The 19,987-nt window shown below is 38.2% G+C and overlaps 1 protein-coding gene across 1 annotated transcript in view; it reads right to left on the reverse strand.

Annotated features, from left to right (window-relative positions):
• The window catches only part of eif2ak2 (eukaryotic translation initiation factor 2 alpha kinase 2), a 31,736-nt gene that overhangs the window by 7,579 nt on the left and 4,170 nt on the right, over nucleotides 1-19,987 (reverse strand). Inside the window, exons 3-14 of the mRNA NM_001079069.1 lie at nucleotides 16,465-16,600; nucleotides 15,343-15,392; nucleotides 14,273-14,321; nucleotides 12,897-12,997; nucleotides 11,079-11,211; nucleotides 9,964-10,019; nucleotides 8,677-8,737; nucleotides 7,904-7,956; nucleotides 6,535-6,600; nucleotides 4,048-4,167; nucleotides 2,708-2,830; nucleotides 179-365 (exon numbers count right to left, since the gene is read on the reverse strand). Coding sequence (NP_001072537.1) covers nucleotides 179-365; nucleotides 2,708-2,830; nucleotides 4,048-4,167; nucleotides 6,535-6,600; nucleotides 7,904-7,956; nucleotides 8,677-8,737; nucleotides 9,964-10,019; nucleotides 11,079-11,211; nucleotides 12,897-12,997; nucleotides 14,273-14,321; nucleotides 15,343-15,392; nucleotides 16,465-16,600 — 1,135 coding nt within the window. The remainder of the gene's footprint in view (nucleotides 1-178; nucleotides 366-2,707; nucleotides 2,831-4,047; nucleotides 4,168-6,534; nucleotides 6,601-7,903; nucleotides 7,957-8,676; nucleotides 8,738-9,963; nucleotides 10,020-11,078; nucleotides 11,212-12,896; nucleotides 12,998-14,272; nucleotides 14,322-15,342; nucleotides 15,393-16,464; nucleotides 16,601-19,987) is intronic.

Here is a 19,987-nt window from a genome sequence, read left to right on the forward strand (position 1 = left end):
ATACAATATCTGAGAAAAAAATATAGGCATCCGGCAATATCCATAGACAGCAGGGAAAGGAAACTCCACATGACACCACATCACTCTGCATTTACATATTATTACTGGTGCGGAGGGTTATTGTGGCCCGTTCAGCATATTTTGGCATAAATTATATATAAATGTCATTTAGACTCACTTTAAGATCTCGGTGAATAAGGCCTTTCGAATGAATGTACCTCACTCCCTCAATGATTTGCCGAAATATAACCAGACTTTTGAATTTTTCAACTTTATTCATGTGTTTAATCCAGCTTTTCAAAGTTCCTTTTTCGCACCATTCCATCTGTATAAAGAGATAATCATCTTTTGACCCTGGAGATGAACTACAAAATAACATAAAAGCATGTTAATGAAATTATTGCAATTAACTAATAACAGATCTATTAACCTGTGCAGACAGCTCAGCTACATTCTCTGCACTAGTGGGCACCTGTTACCCCAGACATAGTGCATAAAGGGGTTATATTTATCAAGCTGTGTAAAAAGTGGAGTAAAACATTACCAGTGATGTTGCTCATAGCAGCCAATCAGATACTCTGCTTTGGTTTTCTAACTGTTGAAATCTAATTGCTGATTGGTTACACTGGGCAACATCACCGGTAATGCTTCACTCCACCTTTTACACAGCATGATAAATATACCCCTAAAGTGTAAGCAAGGGGGTAAGAAGGTGCAGCATTGCCTTTGTTCATGGAGGGCAAATTAGGTGATTATAACATAAAAGGCTAATTTGTAATGTCCACTATATTTAGCCTAGGAATGTTGTTTGTGTAAATAAAATTTTCTACACAGTGCTGCAATTTGAATTCTCTGGGATATCTGTTTGCAATTTATCTCTCTCTCTCAGCTAAAGGCTAAATCCCTTTAAGAGGGGCCTGGATGAGTTCTTGAACAAGCATAGTATCCAAGGCTATTGTGATACTAAATTCTACAGTTAGTATTGATGTTGGTATTTATAGTTTATATATATGAGTGTATAGATAGGTCAGTATAGGTTTGTGTGTGCTGGGTTTACTTGGAAGGATTGCACTTGATGGACTCTGGTCTTTTTTCAACCCTGTAACTATGTACTCCCTAGTCTAGTGCAAAGCTACGACTCTTTTCTTTGCTTGGCTCTCCTTCTCTCTCTGACAGTGAAGATGGTCACAGAGGCGCCTACTGTGCATGCCTGATTGATTTCCATTGTAGCAGAGGCAGCAAGCTAGTCTATATTTTGGTGCTATTACTCTAGAATGGCAGGTAGCAAAGGTAGAAAAATGGCAAAATGGCAACCCATCATGACTGAATTTAAATGATGCAGGCACTACCCCATACAATACGGCTTTTAACTCTACTGCACATGTGCACTGGCCAGGGGCAGCAGTGAAGACAGAAGTGGAAGAAGATGGTACAGTACTACCCTAGGCTAGTGTGGCTTTCATTTTGGTAACATTTTGGCACCCCCCAAAGGGTATATATTTCCTTCTCTTTTAAAGGACATGACATGTAAACACCCCACACAAAAAAATTGTATTCAGTGAACAGCCTCTTTGAAATCTTTAAATACCTGGCATTCCTCTAGTTCTAGTAGAGCAGCAGCATTTCCTTAATCACTTGGGTTCCTTCTCCTCCTATAACTCACCTAGCCCCCTCCGTTAGAAACTAACTTATTACTTTTGGCTGAGCATAATCAATTCTCCTCAACTCAGGCTACCAAGCACACCCCCCAGCTTAGCAGCCAATGAAGAGATGGCACTGCTGGCTTCCAGAGAACTTCTGCTCTAGCTGTGTACGAGCAGCTGGAGAGACATGTTGTTTCTCCTAACCACCTGTCGAAAGCTCAGCTTAACCATTACACTGCTCAATCCAAGCTGAACTTTTTATGAAAGTGCCTGTGTAAGCCTGTATTCTTCATTGCGCAACGGTTAAGGTCCCCATACACGAGGCGATTTCACTCGTTGTGCGACAAACGATTATATCGACAAACGATCGTATGGCGATCGGGTTTCCATACGATATGCCATCCACGGGCAACGACAATTTGCAAAAGATTTCATCGTATCATTATCGTAAAATACGTACGATCGTACATCTACGTACGATCCAATGTCGTGGCGGAAGCGGTATTTATTTATTTATGTTTGTTGACTTCCGCTTCTGGCAATCATGACATGCGCAGAGAACAATCGTTCGAAGACAAATGTCTGACACTCACACCAACTGGCAGATTTTATCATTAAACGACTAAAATTTTTAAACCTGGCCGATCGATTTTGGGGACGATAATGTCGGGTCGATTAGTGGGCCGACGATCATTTGTACACCATCAACTATACGATAACTTAACGATAGTATCGGATCGGTCGTTTGACAGTAAAAAATCGGCCCGTGTATGGGGGCCTTTACAGTGCACACGTGCTGTTTAAAGATGTAAATGTCACTGAAGATGCGTGAGAAAAAAATGGCCGCCTGAAAGCTGCTGTTTGTTTTAGGAAAATGTTATGGTGCTGACTAACAGAGAGGATACATGCAACACAAATGTGCAGTTTGAGTGGGGGAGATGAGCCCAACCTGGAAACATGGCAGGAAAATGTAAGGTTTACATGTCCTTTAAGCTCTGCATAAATATCAGGAAACTGGGAGTATAACTATACCATTTACTGGCATAAACACTAAAAATATTTACCTGAAATCACTATTGCTATAGGTGCTCTCTGAACAACAGTCTTCTCCAGTCCAAGAATGATTATATCGAACAATGTTGGGGTGATCTAGATGTGCCAAAGCTTCAACCTCCTTTACGCATTTACTATAGAAAGCAAGACATGTTATTTGTATGAAATTAAATACTGAAAAACCATCATTTCTCTTAAAGATATGTACTCAAAATAATAGATATTAGAACTTTCCTGTATCTACTCCCCCATATAATATGTTTTTATGTATCCCACTGAAAGTTATTGCGATCATCCCTATACCAACAAAATGTTCCATTTTAAATTTCCCTTTCTGAGTAAACCTTTTACAGAGGAAGAAGTACAGGTACAGTACCACTGTTTATGTTCTGTATGATGGGTTATCATTCACTTAGCCAAAGAAATATTATGGAGTGTGATTTATAGTGAAACCTGAAAAGAGGTCATAACCTAATCCTCTAATGATGTTGCTATTGGAAACATCACCAGTGATATTTGTCTCCAATGTTAATAAAAATATTCCTTTATATTCTCTAGGTGCGTAGAGAACAATGTATGACTTATTGTATCAGTTCTTACTACTAAATGTTCTTACTAGGGCTCTTGTGGCTTTGGGTGCAAATCCTATGATGCAAGGTGCAAAGTACAAAAAAAAAATTGCAATTTTAATGTCTATGAATGCAAGTGTTCTGCACCCTGCACTCATATCTGATTATGTGCAAGTTGTTAAAACAACAGTTTTGGTTCTCCTTTGTTGCTATTACAGCCTCTTCTCTTCTGGAAAAACTTTCACTAGAGGCTGAAACATTGCTGGGGGGTTTGCCACCATTCAGCCAAAAGAACACTAGTAAGTTTGGTAATGATGTTGGCTAAAATCATTGGAAATGTAGAACTGCTAGAAAGGCGTCGACAATATTAAAACCAGTCCTCACAACCAGTGTTGGACTGGATCTCAGCCAGTGGGACTGCAGATCCTGGCCAGCAGAGGGGTATGGGGACCTCACAGATCCCAGCCAGCAGGGAGGTATGGGGACCTCACAGATCCCAGCCAGCAGGGAGGTATGGGGACCTCACAGATCCCAGCCAGCAGGGAGGTATGGGGACCCCACAGATCCCAGCCAGCAGGGAGGTATGGGGACCTCACAGATCCCAGCCAGCAGGGAGGTATGGGGACCATGGGCAACAGGGAGGAAGGAAGGCAACAGTCCTGGATTACAATTTCCTGCCCCACTGCGTACCTCCTCTCTCCTTCTGGACAAGCAGATCTTATTAAGCGAGCGAGCAGACAATTTACAATAATAATTGACAAACAAAAAAAGAAAAGACTCACTCGTACAGCTTTACCCTCTTGATGGCATAATACTTATTAGCAAGTTTGCATTTTGCTTTTAAAACAGTTCCAAATCCACCAGAACCAAGACGACTTATTTCAGTAAAATTCCGTAGAAAACTAAGAAAACAAAAGAAACATTAAAAGGATTTGATACAATGTATGTGATACAGGTATGAGATCAGTTATCCATAACCCCTTGCTCAGAAAGCCCATAGAGTACATTTTAATCAGATGACTCAAACTTCTATAAATGATTTCCTTTTTCTCTGTAATAAAAGATTACCTTGTTCTAGATCCCAACTAAGATATTAATGAATCATTATTGGAGGCAAAAAAAAATCCAATTGGGTTTATTTAATGTTTAAGTAATATTTAAGATTTTAGACATAAAGTATGGTGCCATACTGTACGCAACAGCCCTATGTGCAGGTCAAATATACAATGCAGAGAAAGAGTACCACAGACGTAGGGACTTAAAAAATATATACGTATATGTGCAGTCAGCAAGCCTGCACTCTTAGAACTTAATGTTTCGCCTAGCAATCTAGCCTTTGTGAATAGAATTGTAAAAATAATAAAAAAAAAACAAAAAAAAAAAAACACAGAACCAGTCTGTTAGAAAACAAAAGGGAAGTGTAATTTGTGTAGCTATATTTCCCCCCCGATCATAGATTCCTTTTTTGCAAATAAATCTGCGTCTAAATGTAATTAGAATATAGACAGAAAATATAAAAATATATATTTGCTAATTTATCTAGCAGTATTCTTAGCACTAGAAGGGTTTCTATTCCACAGGCAAATAAAAAAAGCGGTTTTTAATTTAAAAATCTATATTTTGTTTTTTTAACTTATCCACCTGGCTACTTTTAGATGCTTGAACAGCTAATAGATAATTGCTAAATGAAACCATCATGATAGAAGTGGCAAAACAAGAAGTATTCTTTACTAGTGAAATTACAAGCAACAATTTATTAGATAATCCAGCATAATGCTATATGTCTAACGCATATAAAAAGCAATACAGACATAACAAGCAAGATCTCACTCCCAGAGGAATATATTTTGTGATTTTAGGGCTTGTTTACTAATCCAGGGGCAATAGAGATTAAAGGACATGTAAACCTCCAACAAAAAAATTGTAATCTGTGAACAGCCTCTTTGAAAATATTATACACCTGCCATCCCTGTTGTTCAAAGGTTAATAGTAAGACTGCAGCATCCCCTTAATCACCTAGGATTCCTTCTCCTCCTCTAACCCAATCAGCCTCCTCCCTTAGGGACTGACTTTGGCTGTTGGCCATACCTCGCAACATTTTGAAAACGGAAAGAGGGACAAAAATAAATGCTGCCCGCAGCACAGTGATTTTTTGACCACGCCCATTTTTAAGGACCACACCCCCTAAATACCACTCCCATTTGACTAAATTTGGTAGGTTATTTAAAGTTTGAACACATTTCTGGGGGTTTTGGGGTCCTGCTTTATGTGCTATTACAGTTTTGCTGAAAAGGTGAAATTGCCCTTTAAGATGCAAGTCTCAGTTCCCCCAAGAGACCTATTTAGCTTATTAGTTACAATTGTATCTTTTTAGCTTTCTGGGCTCTCTGCCAAAAGCCCACTAATTAAAAGTGAGAAACAATGTATCTAAGTCAGGGCAATGCTTGTTAAGATTTCTGGGCTCTCTGCCAAAAGCTACTTATAATGAAATATGTATCTTTTTTAGCATTCAGTGCAGGAGATCAAAGGGAATGAGGGACTTTTCAGTAAGAATCCGGGACTGCGGGTTAAGCTGTCAAAAGAGTGACTGTCCCGCGAAAATCGGGACAGTGGGGAGGTATGTGTTGGCTACTGGGCATGCTTACTTCCAAGCTAAGGTAGTGAATGTTCTCAGCTCAGATTACTAAACATGCCTCCTCCAGTCATGAAGAGATGGCAGTGCTGGTTCCCACAGAATCTCTGTTCAAGCTTTTCTATTTTCACTCCTAACATCCTGTCCTGAGCTCAGATTAACCATTACAGGGCACAGTTAAAGCAAGACCTTTTATCAAAGTAAGTTCTGCCTGTGTAAGCCTGCATTCTTGATTACATGAATTTTACCCCGAATAAGAGTCTTTGCAAACCTGTGCTCTTTGCAGATCTGAACTTAACTGATGAGAAAGAAAATGGCTGCCAGATAAAAGCTGTTATTTGTTTTAGGAAACTGAAGGTGCTGGCGAACGGAGGGGATATATGCAATAGCTGTGCCCAAATGATATACATGGTAGGAAAATGTAGGGTTTAAACTGTAGGAAAAAGGTCCCTTCCCCATAGAGCTTACAGAGTTTGCAGAAGGATTGGTGTTGGAGAGGGGGCTTGGTATATGACAAGACATTATTAAAACATAATAATGTACAATATTACTTTATTTTCTAGGTCTACATTTTCCAACAGAATAAGTTATGACATATTCCAATGGTTAAGGGTTAAAGTGATTTACAGGGACTTACGTTTCATCTAAAGTACACTGGGCTCCTTTCTCCTGGTTTGGGAACTTTACAGCTAATTCATATTTTCTAGAAAAAAAAATAACAGTCAGCTTAAAATATTTTTATTATGCAGATTTAGAGTATGATATGGCTAGGTCTTACAGTTGTGAGCCAGTTGAACATACTTTTACTTGGGTTAGAAACTCTTCACATGCATAAACTGATACAAAGCATCATTCTTGTAAAATTGCTTATAACAACATTGTCTTTCATTAGAGAAAATGCTAAAAGAGAACCTGCAGGGCTAGGCGCACATCCCCTGTGCACACGGAGCACAGGGGACGTGCGCCTAGATTGCAGTGCTCTGGGTGTAAGCAACTTCATATGCGGCTAGGCGGCACGCCGCCCCTCAATTTGTGCTGCCCTAGGCCGGGGCCTTTATGGCCTTGCCACAAATCGAGCCGAGAACCTGGTAACTGGTTTATGGTACAGTAAAAGGAGTCTTGAATGGAATTTTCTGAACCCCTGAACTGGACGAAGGGAAACTTGGCAGGGAGAAACGTGAAGGAGAGAGCGAGTAAACTGGGGATTCTAAATAAAAGCCTCAACCCTGTGTGGGGAGAGGCAACTGTGGCAAGGTGCCTATTGCTAAGCTGATTACCTGGCAGACTCGATAAAGTGTACACCCAACCAGCAGGGCCCCAAACAGCAGGAAATGTTATTTTATGGGAAGGTTAAAATAGCCTTGCCCAGATCTGATCTTGATTTTGTATCCCTTTACTTTGTCAAGAGCTGCGAGGAACAATGGTGCTAAATAGATAAAATAATAATATATTTAAAGGGGATGTTCATCTTTGGGCAAGTGTCTAAATATGAACAGCCCGTGTCAGTGTATTTATCTTGAGAGCAAATAATTTTAAAAAGCAAAAATCCATTAGGAAAATATTTTTAATGATATGTCTGAAGTTAAACTCCCCACTTATCATAGACACAAGGAATAAAAAGGAAAGCTGCTATTTCTATTCCAGCTTCTAAGTGGAATCTCTGACCAGCAGATGAACAACACTAAACTATTCAGTAAAAACCCACACTTGTGAACACACAGACAGACCTTTTACTAATCAAAAGTACATAAAACTTCTTTACGTTGTACAACGCACCACCATGCATGAGAACTCACATGCATGTGTTGTTTTTGTGTCATGTCTTTTCATATGTTCATGGCCCACCACTGGCTGCTAAATGTAACTGTGTAAAGAGCACTGAATGCTGCAAAGGCTGTAGTGCAGCCTAAAAATGCCCCAACTAGCTGAGATTATCTGCCCTGGAGTACCCAGCTAGAATGTAACACACAATTAAATAAAACCTTAATTTGTAACTTTAAAATTACCGTGTCCTTAGTGGAAGAGTTGGTGTTGCATTTGATGGGTGAGGCACAGCTTCCTATGTAATATGAAAACAAATTATTAAGGCCATTTTTAATAAATTATATTAAAAAAAACTAACAGAGTCATTTGCCATTTCAGCCATTTTCATTTAATTTACACACAATCACAGATGTATTCTCAGTCAGATACACTCTCAATCAGGGGTGTGTTTACCATATAGGCAGGGGCCGCCCTCATGCCTACACAAAAAAATACTCCCTCCGGCCTGCTGCCAATTACGTGTGTGTGTTTTTTGGTGGGGGTGGGGGGGGGGAGTGCCAGATTCTGCAATTGGTGGATGCATAGGACTACTGGACCATCTGTGCATGGCAATCTCGGAGACTAGGGCCTTGGCAAACCTCCCTACCTCTTATTTAGGATACTGGATGTTCTTTTGTATGTAATGTAATATAAATATATGATAATAACAATACTGGTTTTAGTATTATGCACTCCAAAGTCAATAAGGGTATTTATCAAGTTTTCCCTTACTCCAAATGCATTGAAGCGAATGGACTTTTTTGCAGCGTTTTCTCTGACTTACCTCAGTTAGACAAGCTCAAGCAATAATGAACTTTCTCCCAGTACCAAACCAGGCATATGCACAGACTTATATACTCACATATGAACAGATTATCTTAACCACAAACTGCCTCTTAAGCCCTTTCTTTTCTATAAAAGACTTACAGTATGAAAATCCATAATGACTTGCCTACATATAAAACCCTTCCAATACCTTAGTGGTTCCATTTTTGGGTCCCTTGTCCTCTAAACTATTGGCTGCAGATTCAGAAGGGCTAAAAAAAAACAAAAAAAAACCCATTGCTCTCAAAAACATTACTAAAATAAAGTGCTATTAGAATTAGTTAATAGTGAATAGTGCAGTGCTTTAGACATACTTAGGGGCACATTTACTAATCCTCGAATCCGAATCCCAAACGGGAAAAAAATGGATTGGAAACGAAAATTTTGTGATTTTTTCGTTGCGATTGTTTCTTATTTGACGCGATTTTTTCGTATTGTGCTGTAGTAAACGGTGGAAAAACCAATCCGAATTTTTCGCGACTGCGACGAAAAAGTCGCTGAAAATATACGATAAAGTCGTAACGCTGACGAAAAAGTCATGCAAAATACGAAACAACTGCGACGGCGACGAAAAAAATCGCAAAAATACAGATCATTACGAAAAAAATGCATTTGGACGCTTTCGGACGTTCGTGGATTAGTAAATGTGCCCCTTAATCTCAGGTCTGGACTGGGAGTCAAAAGTCAAAATAAGCCATGGAATTTCAAGTACACAGAGGCCCAAAAGCCCCCCAAACATGACTGTCTATGGCATCTTACAGCAGCCCCTCTGGCCAGAATCTACAGTTTGGGCCTGCTTCATCTTCAAACATAGGTAAGGGTGAACAACCACAGACCTGGACTGTTTACAATAATTGCTCCTAGAGAAAACATGTGTATTATATAAAATAATGTGGTCCCTGCTGTACAATATGAATATTATAAGTCACCTCGGGGTCTGCAGCGTAATGCCTCTTATTTTCTAACAGTCAAAAAACTCCTCTGTGACTTGTAATATTCTTATATTTTAAATTATATACATATACACTGATGCATCAAATTGTTTAACTCTATATTTATTCATATCATATACTTCTCTTTAGTTGTCAAGAAAATAAATGTATATTCAAAACTCTTACCTGTGAAAAATAAGAATTTTAATAGGCAATTTTAAGCAGAAAAGTAAAGATAGGTGCTAGAGGTGTTAGCAAATAAGAAGGCAGTGCTAGAAATAAAATTTGTAAACTAAATAATGCATCCAACTCATAATTAGTTCCAGCATAGGTCGCTCATCCACAGTTACTAGCTCAAAGGTTAAATGATTGGATCACAGAAGGGGCCAATCAAAATACATAAATAGACCAATGTGACGCTTACCAAAATGGATTTTTTTTTTGAAAAAAATATGGTGTATGTAACTTAAACTATTGTGTTTAAACAATATAATATAATAAAATACCTTTCAGAAGAATTTTCTAATTTGCTGTCTTCAGTATAAACGCCAAGATCTGAGATCTGTTACAAAAAAAACATGTCAACTGCTGACACATTTCTGCAGTGCTTTACAGAGATTATACATCATTCACATCAGTCACTGCCCCAGTGGTGCTTACAATCTAAGGTCCCCATCACATTCACACAGGTTGATTTTATCAGAAGCCAATGAACCTCTCACTCCAACCTGTTTTGGAGTGTAGGTTTTTCTAAAGTTAAAAACAAAGCAGCATATTTGTGAAACAAGAAGAACTTTGTCGAGGTTAAAGCACATAGTAGTACCCAATCAGGGCCCGTAATTCTTTTAAGGGGGCACGAGTCGGCGGACCAGATTGAAAAGGCTAGCGGGCTGTAGTTTGCCCACCCCTGTCCTAACGGCTGGCCTGTGGTTATGAATGAATTATGCTTGATGTAGGGATGCACCGAATCCAGGATTCAGTTTGGTATTCGGCCAATCCCAATTACCATAAATTAGCATATTCTAATTAGCATTTGAAAGGGTTAAATGTTAGGGGGAAAAAATGTTGCCGCACATATGCTAAGCATGTGCTAATTAGGGTTCGGATTCAGTTCGGTATTCGCCTGAAACCATCGGGGTGTGTTCGGCCAAACACAAAAAACTGGGTTCGGTGCATCCCTAGTTTGATGTGCAAGTAGGAGCAACAAAAAGCCACAAAATGAAATGAGGAGCTCTGTAGTGATCAATTCATTACAAACTAGGGATCAAGGCTACATGAAAGTACAATGCCAATGATTAGACACCTCAGCACTGAGATTAGGACAAAGCTCATCCCAGATATAACTGCGGTTGAAGAGAACAGGGAAGATGTGGAAAATCACATGGTGCTATTACGGATATACCTGGTCCAGTGCAGTTTTCAGTGCACAGGTACACCGGACCAGGGTAGCAGGTAAGTAATTCTAATGACTGGGGGGGTGCCTCCTGCGACCCAAAAGTGATGTGCCGAGGTCGCCCCAAACCTGCCTGACCCGAGGGCATTGGGCTGCCCTAACATCACTAATAGGAACCTACTGTCTAGTCTGTTTGTTTGCCATTTACTATGTTACAATGATGCTTACCTGAATATCATATGGGTATTTCGATTTAAGGGACATAAGTGCAAAATAAGCTGCTTTTCTCTTGGCTTCTTTCTTATTATTTCCTTTGACTTTGTGAAATTCTTCTTCACCAATCACCACTTTACACCAAAACCTACAAAAGCATCAGCAAAATGTTTACTAATTAAATCTTACTGGACTTGCATGTTTACCAACATCAGCTTATTATCACTTGAGCAAATGTTATCATCAACATTACCTCAACGGCACAGATAATATAGGTATCATTCTCAGTAATGGTAAAAAATCCAACCAAAGGGGCAGTAACCTTACAGCAAAAGCAAGGAACACAATCATAAACACACACAGCTCTATAGTCATTCGCACAACATATAATAAGAAAATAGGTTGTTATAATTTAGGTTTTAAAACTCATATGTATTCTTTATATATGATAGTACAGGTATAGTATCTGTTTTACAGAAACCTACTTCCAGAAAGTTTCAAATTATTTGAATATCCTGTTGATGCCATTTTAATCAAATAATTAAAATGATTAAAAATGATTACTCTTTTCTCTTTAATAAAAGAACAGTATCTTGCACTTGAACCCAACTAAGTAGCTTTGTGTTTATCCAGAAAACAGCAGGTCCTGAGCATTCTGTATGACAGGTCCCATACCTGTACTAGAAGACATGCATCTGTTTGTAACTGTCTCAGATATTACTATGCAGTGTCGGACTGGCCCATCAGGATAGCAGGAAAACTCCCGGTGGGCCCAGGTGTCAGTGGGCCCTCCTGCTCCTGACCATTTGGCCTGCTACATGGTCATTCCCCATATCTGAATGGGTACAAAGAGGAGAAATAGATGGAAGAATAGATGCTAGCATGTAAATAAAAGAGACTAGGAGAATAAAGAGGTTGGGTGAGGAAAGGAGGAAAAGTTATTTGGAAAGGCGGCCTGGGGTCTAAGGTTTTCTTGTGGGCCCCTGGGTTCCGAGTCCGACACTGTTACTATGGTAAAGACATAAAGGTGATATGAATGTAAATGACTATATAAATAAGTGGTTGCTTATAGGAGAACTAAACCCCCTACTTGCAATAGAGGGTTTCCATTAAAGGAGAACTAAACCCCCTACCTGCAACAGCCCCCTTAACTGCCCTTCATTGGCCCCCCTTACCTCTCCCTCCCCGCATAGTCTGTTATGTAGAAAGGTGCCCCTGTTTAAATACCTGAGCTAAAAAAGCAGGGCAGCACAGTGGTGTTCCCAGGCACCTAACAGAGTATGCACAGTTGAAGCTGATTTCTGACAAGTCTAAGCTGCGCATGCGCCCACAGGGTCTGTCGCCAAAGAGATCCAAAGAGTATTGGAATGGAAAAAAGATGGTGCCTGGAAACTCCGCTGCGCTGCTCTGCTTTTTTTTGGCTCAGGTTTTCAAATAGGCATACCTTTCTACATAAAAGACTATGCGGGTAAGTGGAGGTAAGGGCAGTTAAGGGGGGCTGTTGCAGGTAGGGGGGTTTAGTTCTTCCTTAATGGAAACCCTCTATGGAACATATATATGTTATTGAAAATAAGTCAATTTAGATAATAGCCACAGTTCTTACTTTTGTAAGAACTATGGCTGTCAGTGTAGACAAAGTAATTCTATTAACTTTCCAGTCCCTACCTCCTAATGTATGATGTTTTACTTCATGGTATCTGTGTTTCCAAATGCTACATACTATATTGGTATGCACATTTACTATACTATACTACTATGCAAATGGTTTGTTCTGAAGTCTCACATAAGGGACACATTTATGAAATCATTGATGAAAATAATTTCTTAACTTACTCAGGAATGTGTGGTAGTCCATAGCATTCATCGAAGAACTTGCAAATCAGTTTATGTTTCTGACACAGTTCATGGAGTTTTCCAACATAGTTCCCTTCGCACTAGAGCCCAAATAAAATGGAAAATAGTCATCTGCCCAATTGTTGTCAAATAGAATGACACAAAGTCTTTATTAAGTGCAATAAAGTCAATTTAAATAAACTCATGAAGTATTAGCAGTCTGGTTGATATAGGGTTTATTACAGTACAGGTATGGGATCCATTATCTGGAAACCCGTTATCCAGAACGCTTCGAATTACGGAAAGCCTGTCTCCTATAGACTCCATTTTAATCAAATAATTCAGATTTTTAAAATTGATTTCCTTTTTCTCTGTAAAAATAAAACCTTGTACTTGATCCCAACTCAAGTATTATTATTGGAGGCAAAACAATAATATTGGGTTTAATTAATGTTTTATTGTGTTTTAGTAGACTTAAGGTATGAAGATCCAAATTACGGAAAGACCCATTATCCGGAATACCCTTGGTCCCGAGCATTCTGGAAAACGGGTCCTATACCTGTACAAAGATATTTCACCCTCAAAATATAAAACGGACCAACTATTATTATTAACATTTATTTATAAAGCGCCAACATATTCCGCAGCGCTGTACAATAAGTGGGTTTCATACATTGGACATACAGAGTAACATAAAAAGCAATCAATAACCAATTCTTAAATATCTGTGGTTTACCTATTATGTAGTGTTTTTTTCTAAGAATTCCAGATAACTGTAGTGTTTAGCACAACTTGTGTCATGCTCTAATACAGGTAAACCCATTTTTTATGAAGCTGCAAATTAGTACCCGCTTTTTATGACGCCGCTGTGTATGGTTTCAGACTGGGAATGGCATGCAGGGATGTCAGTAATGGAACTAGTCCAATTTGCTTAGCACAAGTGAACTGTATCTCTGAATGCTGCCTGCTAGTGGAACCTTGGAATTACTGCCACGTTTAGGACTGGTGGAAGTTCCGAAGTTTCCTAGAATCCATGCATGAATTCATCAAAGCAGGATGAACAAGTGCACTATAGTACTTGCTGCAACTTTCTTGTTGCATGTATGGGAAATATTAAGTTGTGCTGTAGCATGCCTAGCTTATAATTATCTCAACAGAATGTTTGTAAGTGGTAGAGAACTAATAATATGTTATCTTGTAGATTGTAAGCTCTTTTGGACAGGGCTCTTTTCACCTCTTATATCGGTTATTGATTGCTTTATATGTTACTCTGTATGTCCAATGTATGAAACCCACTTATTGTACAGCGCTGCAGAATATGTTGGCGCTTTATAAATAAATGTTAATAATAATATAATGTATACATAAAAACATACCCCATTTTCCATTTCCGTACTAGTAGCTGGTACTGGGTTTTCTGAGTTACTGGAAAAGAAGAAATGATGATCATTACAGAAACAATATCAATCACTAATCCAACAGCATATATAACATCTAAATATGAGATATATTAAAAGAAAAGCGAAAGGTCATCAGTTGCAGATATAAAAGTTAGCTATAATCTATTCTATAACAATCGCAACATGTATATATAACCCCCAAACCCCTAATTCAATTGCCATATAGTAAAAAATACCTCTAATACACCATATTGTTTGTTGTTATTACATGACAGGCTTGTGTCATATATAAAAAAAAAAAAAAATACAATACCAACAGTATATACAGGTATAGGACCCATTATCCAGGACCAAGGGTATTCCGGATAAGGGGTCTTTCCGTAATTTGGATCTCAATACCTTAAGTCTACTAAAAAATCAATAAAACATTAATTAAACCCAATAGGATTATTTTGCATCCAATAAGGATTAATTATATCTTAGTTGGGATCAATTACAAGGTTCTGTTTTATTTCTACATAGAAAAAGGAAATCAGTTTAAAATTCTGAATTATTTGATTAAAATGGAGTCTATGGGAGTTGGGCATTCCGTAATTCGGAGCTTTCTGGATAACGGGTTTCCGGATAAGGGGTCCGATACCTGTACTTAAAGTGTCTACATTAAAACACAATGCAAGGCAAATCTCTGGGAGGTGTCAATTGTATATTGTGTAAAATTGCTAACCAGGGACTCTGGCCAGGGTTCAAATGTGCACAGTGCACCACTGACACTTTTACATGCCTTTTTTATTGACCCTATAGTGTCCTATCAGCAATTTGGTCATCAATTCTAGTGAAAGCTACATGACAAAAATTTTTTATAATTTTGCAAATAAGAGACTTCCCAAGGCAATAAAAACACTAAAAAAAATTATAGGAATGAAAGCACTAAATTACTTTATTCTTATGTCCGATTGTTATTCATAGAGTCTACTGACTGTGCTTCGACAATAAAATATTAATATTTTCTCTAGTTTGAGAAAATAAATCATTATTTTTTTAGGTACCTTGCAAGGAATACAATGGAAGAGGAGTCTTGCTCTGAGGTACTTTGTTCCTAACAAAAGACAAACAAGAAGCTTTATTTTAGTCGTAGTGAAGAAGTCTTAAAACAGATATACTGTGTATAAACAAGAATGTGCCAGTTCATTATACTCGCTTAATATAAAAGAAATGTACTTAAAAACCACACAGGCTCCCTCAGCACCCTGCATCAATGGGTGCAGCACGTTTCTGCCTAAATAATAGATTGATAAAGTGCAATTGTTTCAGTAGCAACGCTCATTGGTGCATGCAATGATGCTAGATTATTAGGTGGAAATTTTCAGTTGCGCTTGATATTGCAAAGCAGTCGTAAATAACCAATATGGCTTTAGAAACACATTCACAGAATGCTGAACAAATATTTTTTTAATATATTCTTTCTGCATTCAGCATGCTCTCTATCCCTGAGAGTCAGAAGGATATACAGTGCAATGTAGTGGAACACACTAGTGATGTGCAGATCAGGAAAAACTCAACACACACTAACCCTAACCTAAGAAACCTTAACTTATGCCCGACCCTGAAAATGTTGCCATTGTAGGACCCACACCCAACCCGTACCTGCACCTTTCCACTCTGTACGCTACTTCTGTACCCACCTTAAGTTCTGAGACAGGGAAACTTTGGGAGCAGAGGAACAGTGTACCTCTCCCTTCTGACCCACACCAACCACAAACCTGCAATAGTCACCCAAATTTTATCCTAACCCATCTGACCTAAGGGTAAAGCCATGGGTTCCGCAGGTTGTGGGTCAACCCAGACATCACTAGGACACACCAAAAACCTTAACTTAAATCACTTAAAGGTTTATTCAACTAAAAATAATTCTATACTAATATCTGCAATTTTGAAAAACAAAGTAGTGCAACATAAAGGAGAATCAGTGTGACTGCAGAGTGATAGTGATGATCACTTGTGACAATGTCTTAGTATCTTAGTGTCTTAGTAGATGTTTGGACAATGTGAAAATATTTACAGTTGAATTTTTAAACATTATTAAAATCTGTTAACATTTTATAGAGACATATATACACACTGGATTCTGTGCCAAAAAGCAATAACCCTGCAGCAGAACCCACACTCACCGCAGCTGCAACAGAATTCTCACGTTCTTTCAGAGTTAAAAGTGCCATTTTGGCTGCTATGTTCTCAGCTCCTTTCTTCTTTTTGTCTTGCCCTTCTCCGAGTTTTTCTTGATTAACAAATACTTGGGAGGTAAACCTAAGGAAAAACAATGTTACAATGATGATCAGATTTATAAATATAGGTGCTGATTTGTACAATTATAGTTGCCAACAGCTACATGTTCGTTTTGGAGAGTCTACTGCAGGCCTACGCACAACCACAGGCATCAATGTGCCTCGTTCTATAGATTTTTTTTAACCTGCTGATAGATACCTGGCCATGTGCAAGTCCCATACATGAAGCAATAAGCTGCCGACTTAGCTGGAATGGTTATATAAATGAAGCACTTTAGAAAATGAACACAAAGACGGTTGCTATTGGCAACTGCATATGTGAAAATTTAACACCTATGTTCATAAACAAACCTGTAATATTGTATGTGCTTTCTCAGTGTAATGGTGCAACCCAGTGCCTCTATGTTAGGCAGTAATTGGTGGTATATGTTTATAGAACAAAATAATAGTGTATAACAAAAATATTTATTACAAAAACAACAACATGAAATGTAATGATTAGGATAGAGAAATAATTATACAAATTCAATACACTTCCTCACTTAGAAGTATTTGTGGTTTTTTTTGGCCCCATGAAGGAATCCACAGCAACCAATTAGTAATTAGCCTTACTATAGATAATTATTACATTCTAAAAAGACCCCAGGTCTGGACTGGGATTCAAAATAGGCCCTGGCATAAACCCCATATAAGTCCGATAAATAGTTACTGTCTATGGCAGGGCTGTCCAACTAGAGGTCAGTGGCCAGATGTGGCCTCCAAAGGATTTTTATGGCCTCCCAGTCTGCTCAGCAGCTCCACAGACTTAAATGTATGAAATCAACATTTTAATTCAATCTGGCCCTGGAACATGCTATATAAGAAATAATAAGCACACTACATGTAATATGTTGGACAGGAGTGGTCTATGGTTTCTTACAGCTGCCCCTCCGGCATTTGCCCAAATTCACTGATTGCCAGAAGCTTGTATATACCCCATACATATACTCTTTTCAGATATTTTGAAGCAAAAGAACAGCTTTGTTATGTATAACTTGCCAGACTGTGTTATTTTAAATTTTATGCAATTATATTAATGTTACTATTGATTTTTTAATATTAAAGATTAAGAGGTTTTTCTGCTTGAACACTGGATCCAGTGAAATATCTTCAAAACCTGGTTTAATTGCCAGCTTGAAGAGGACAAAACACACCTGATTAATAAATAGGACTATAATGTGAATTTACAGGCTAATAATATTCACATGACTTTTTATTTTTTTAGGTTTTTTGCTGAAAGTCATTTAACCCTTTAAGTGCCACAGAATGTAGAATCTATGTTCTGTGAATAAAAGTACCCAAGTGCCACAGAACATTTGGGTTTGAGAGCAGAGAAGCAGCCTTTAAAGCAGTGATTTTTTTGCATTTTTAGCCATGTTATTGCATTTTCAGTTATGCAGAGGTGTTGCTAGCAAAATTAATTTGCCCAAACCAAAATACTCAAACTGTTATTCTAACTGCAGATTTCACTAGGCGAAAAAAAAAAACACATTGGTTTTAGTGATTTTGTTTTGATTTTAGTGATTTTATTGCATTTCGCATTGTTCTTTGTTACTTGTCATTGCCTATGGAAATTTAGTCTCCTATTTATCAATTTGGCTGCCTCTGTACACCACATAGTTTGGCATATTTGAAAAATATATGGTTTTCTAGAGTCCCCATACTGTTAGGGGGTCTTATGGCACATAATGCACATACTGGGTGCAAAAATTGCATCATCCAGAGCGCCAGACGTGAAAATTCATATGCACTATATTCATCTGGCTGACTCTGTACCCCACATAGTTTGGTAAATCTATGCATACTGGCATAGAACTGTTCATTAGACCCTTGATGTCCTTATTTAGAATTTTTTATGTCGATATGTTACAAAATGTGGGGTACATAATGGGGCAAAATGCAAGCTTTGTGATGATTTTCAGAAATTTAATTAAAACCGTTATATATAGCATAGCTTTGTAGTTTGGTAGTTTGCAGTATAAAGATGTATTTACCTATTTTTGTTTTGTCAGAAAATGTATGGTTTTCTAGGGTCTCTGTACTGTTAGGGGGTCTTATGGCACATAATACATGTGCCAGGAGCTTATATTGCAGCGTATACACTTTGTATGCACTAAATTCCTTTTGGGGTCTCTAATTACCAGATACATTGGTGATCCTATGCACAATGGGCATCAAACTGTTCAGTGGACCCTTGGCTACCTAATATTATGTGGGAGATAAGGTGCTTGAAAGTGGAAGGTTTGGTGCAATTTCCAGGTATTTCTTTAAAACCACAAATTTTGGGAAAGCATTGTGACTCTGTAGTTTGGAGTAGAAAGACATGGGTGCCCATTTTGAATTCACCCGAATGTGTACTTTCCAAAAATATATGGTTTTGCGGGGGGTAGCTAAAGGGATCTCCGGGCCAATTTGTATGTACTAACGTCCTTTTGGGGCATCAAAGTGTGGACCCTTGGCTTTCATATTTAGAATGTGTTTTCTTGGTACCAAATGTTATGTGGGAGATAAGGTGATTGAAAGCGGAAGGTTTTAAAAGATTTTAACCGCCAATTTTGGGGAAGCATTGTGACGCTGTAGTTTGGAGTAGAAAGATATATATAAAATATATGGTTTTGGGGGGTCAATGTATTTTTTTGTGTTTTTACCCCACTAAAATGCATTAAATGTGTTGAATTTTCAGTAGCTAAATAGATTTCCAGGGCAATTTGTATGCACTAACTTCCTTTTGGGGTCTCTAAATGCCAGATACTTTAGTAGTCCTAATTTTAGAATTTTCATAATTTTTTATAGAAACTGCTAAATTCAGGAAAGCTGTTACTGTACTTAGCTAGTACTTAGAAGTTGAAAGACATGGTTACTCATTTCATATTAGGCAAAATGTGTACTTTTCAAAAATATATGGTTTCCTAGGGTAAACCTAAGCGCTTAGTGTTGTGATTGTCAAACCCCTTCACTTAATTTTTCAGATTCACTGAGGTCTGGCATGGTGCCGAGAGACTGGCAAATTGCTAATGTGGTGCTGTTATTTAAAAAGGGATCCGTTCTCAGCCTGAAAACTATAGGCCTGTTAGTCTGACATCAGTAGTAGGAAAGCTTTTGGAAGGGGTAATAAGGGATAGAGTACTTGAATACATTGCAAATACTAGAAGTTTGTGCCAGCATGGTTTTATGCGTAACAGACTAATTTAGTTACCTTTTATGAGGAGGTAATAAGGAACCTTAATGCTGGAATGGCAGTGGATGTCATCTACTTGGACTATGCAGTGCCTCACAGAAAGTTAATGATAAAATTGAGGAATATTGGCCTAGAACATAATATTTTTTTTATAATAATTGGATAGAGAACTGGCTGAAGGATAGATTACAA

This window comes from Xenopus tropicalis, chromosome 5 (assembly GCF_000004195.4).
Source record: "Xenopus tropicalis strain Nigerian chromosome 5, UCB_Xtro_10.0, whole genome shotgun sequence".
In the NCBI taxonomy this organism is placed as follows: Eukaryota; Metazoa; Chordata; class Amphibia; order Anura; family Pipidae; genus Xenopus; species Xenopus tropicalis.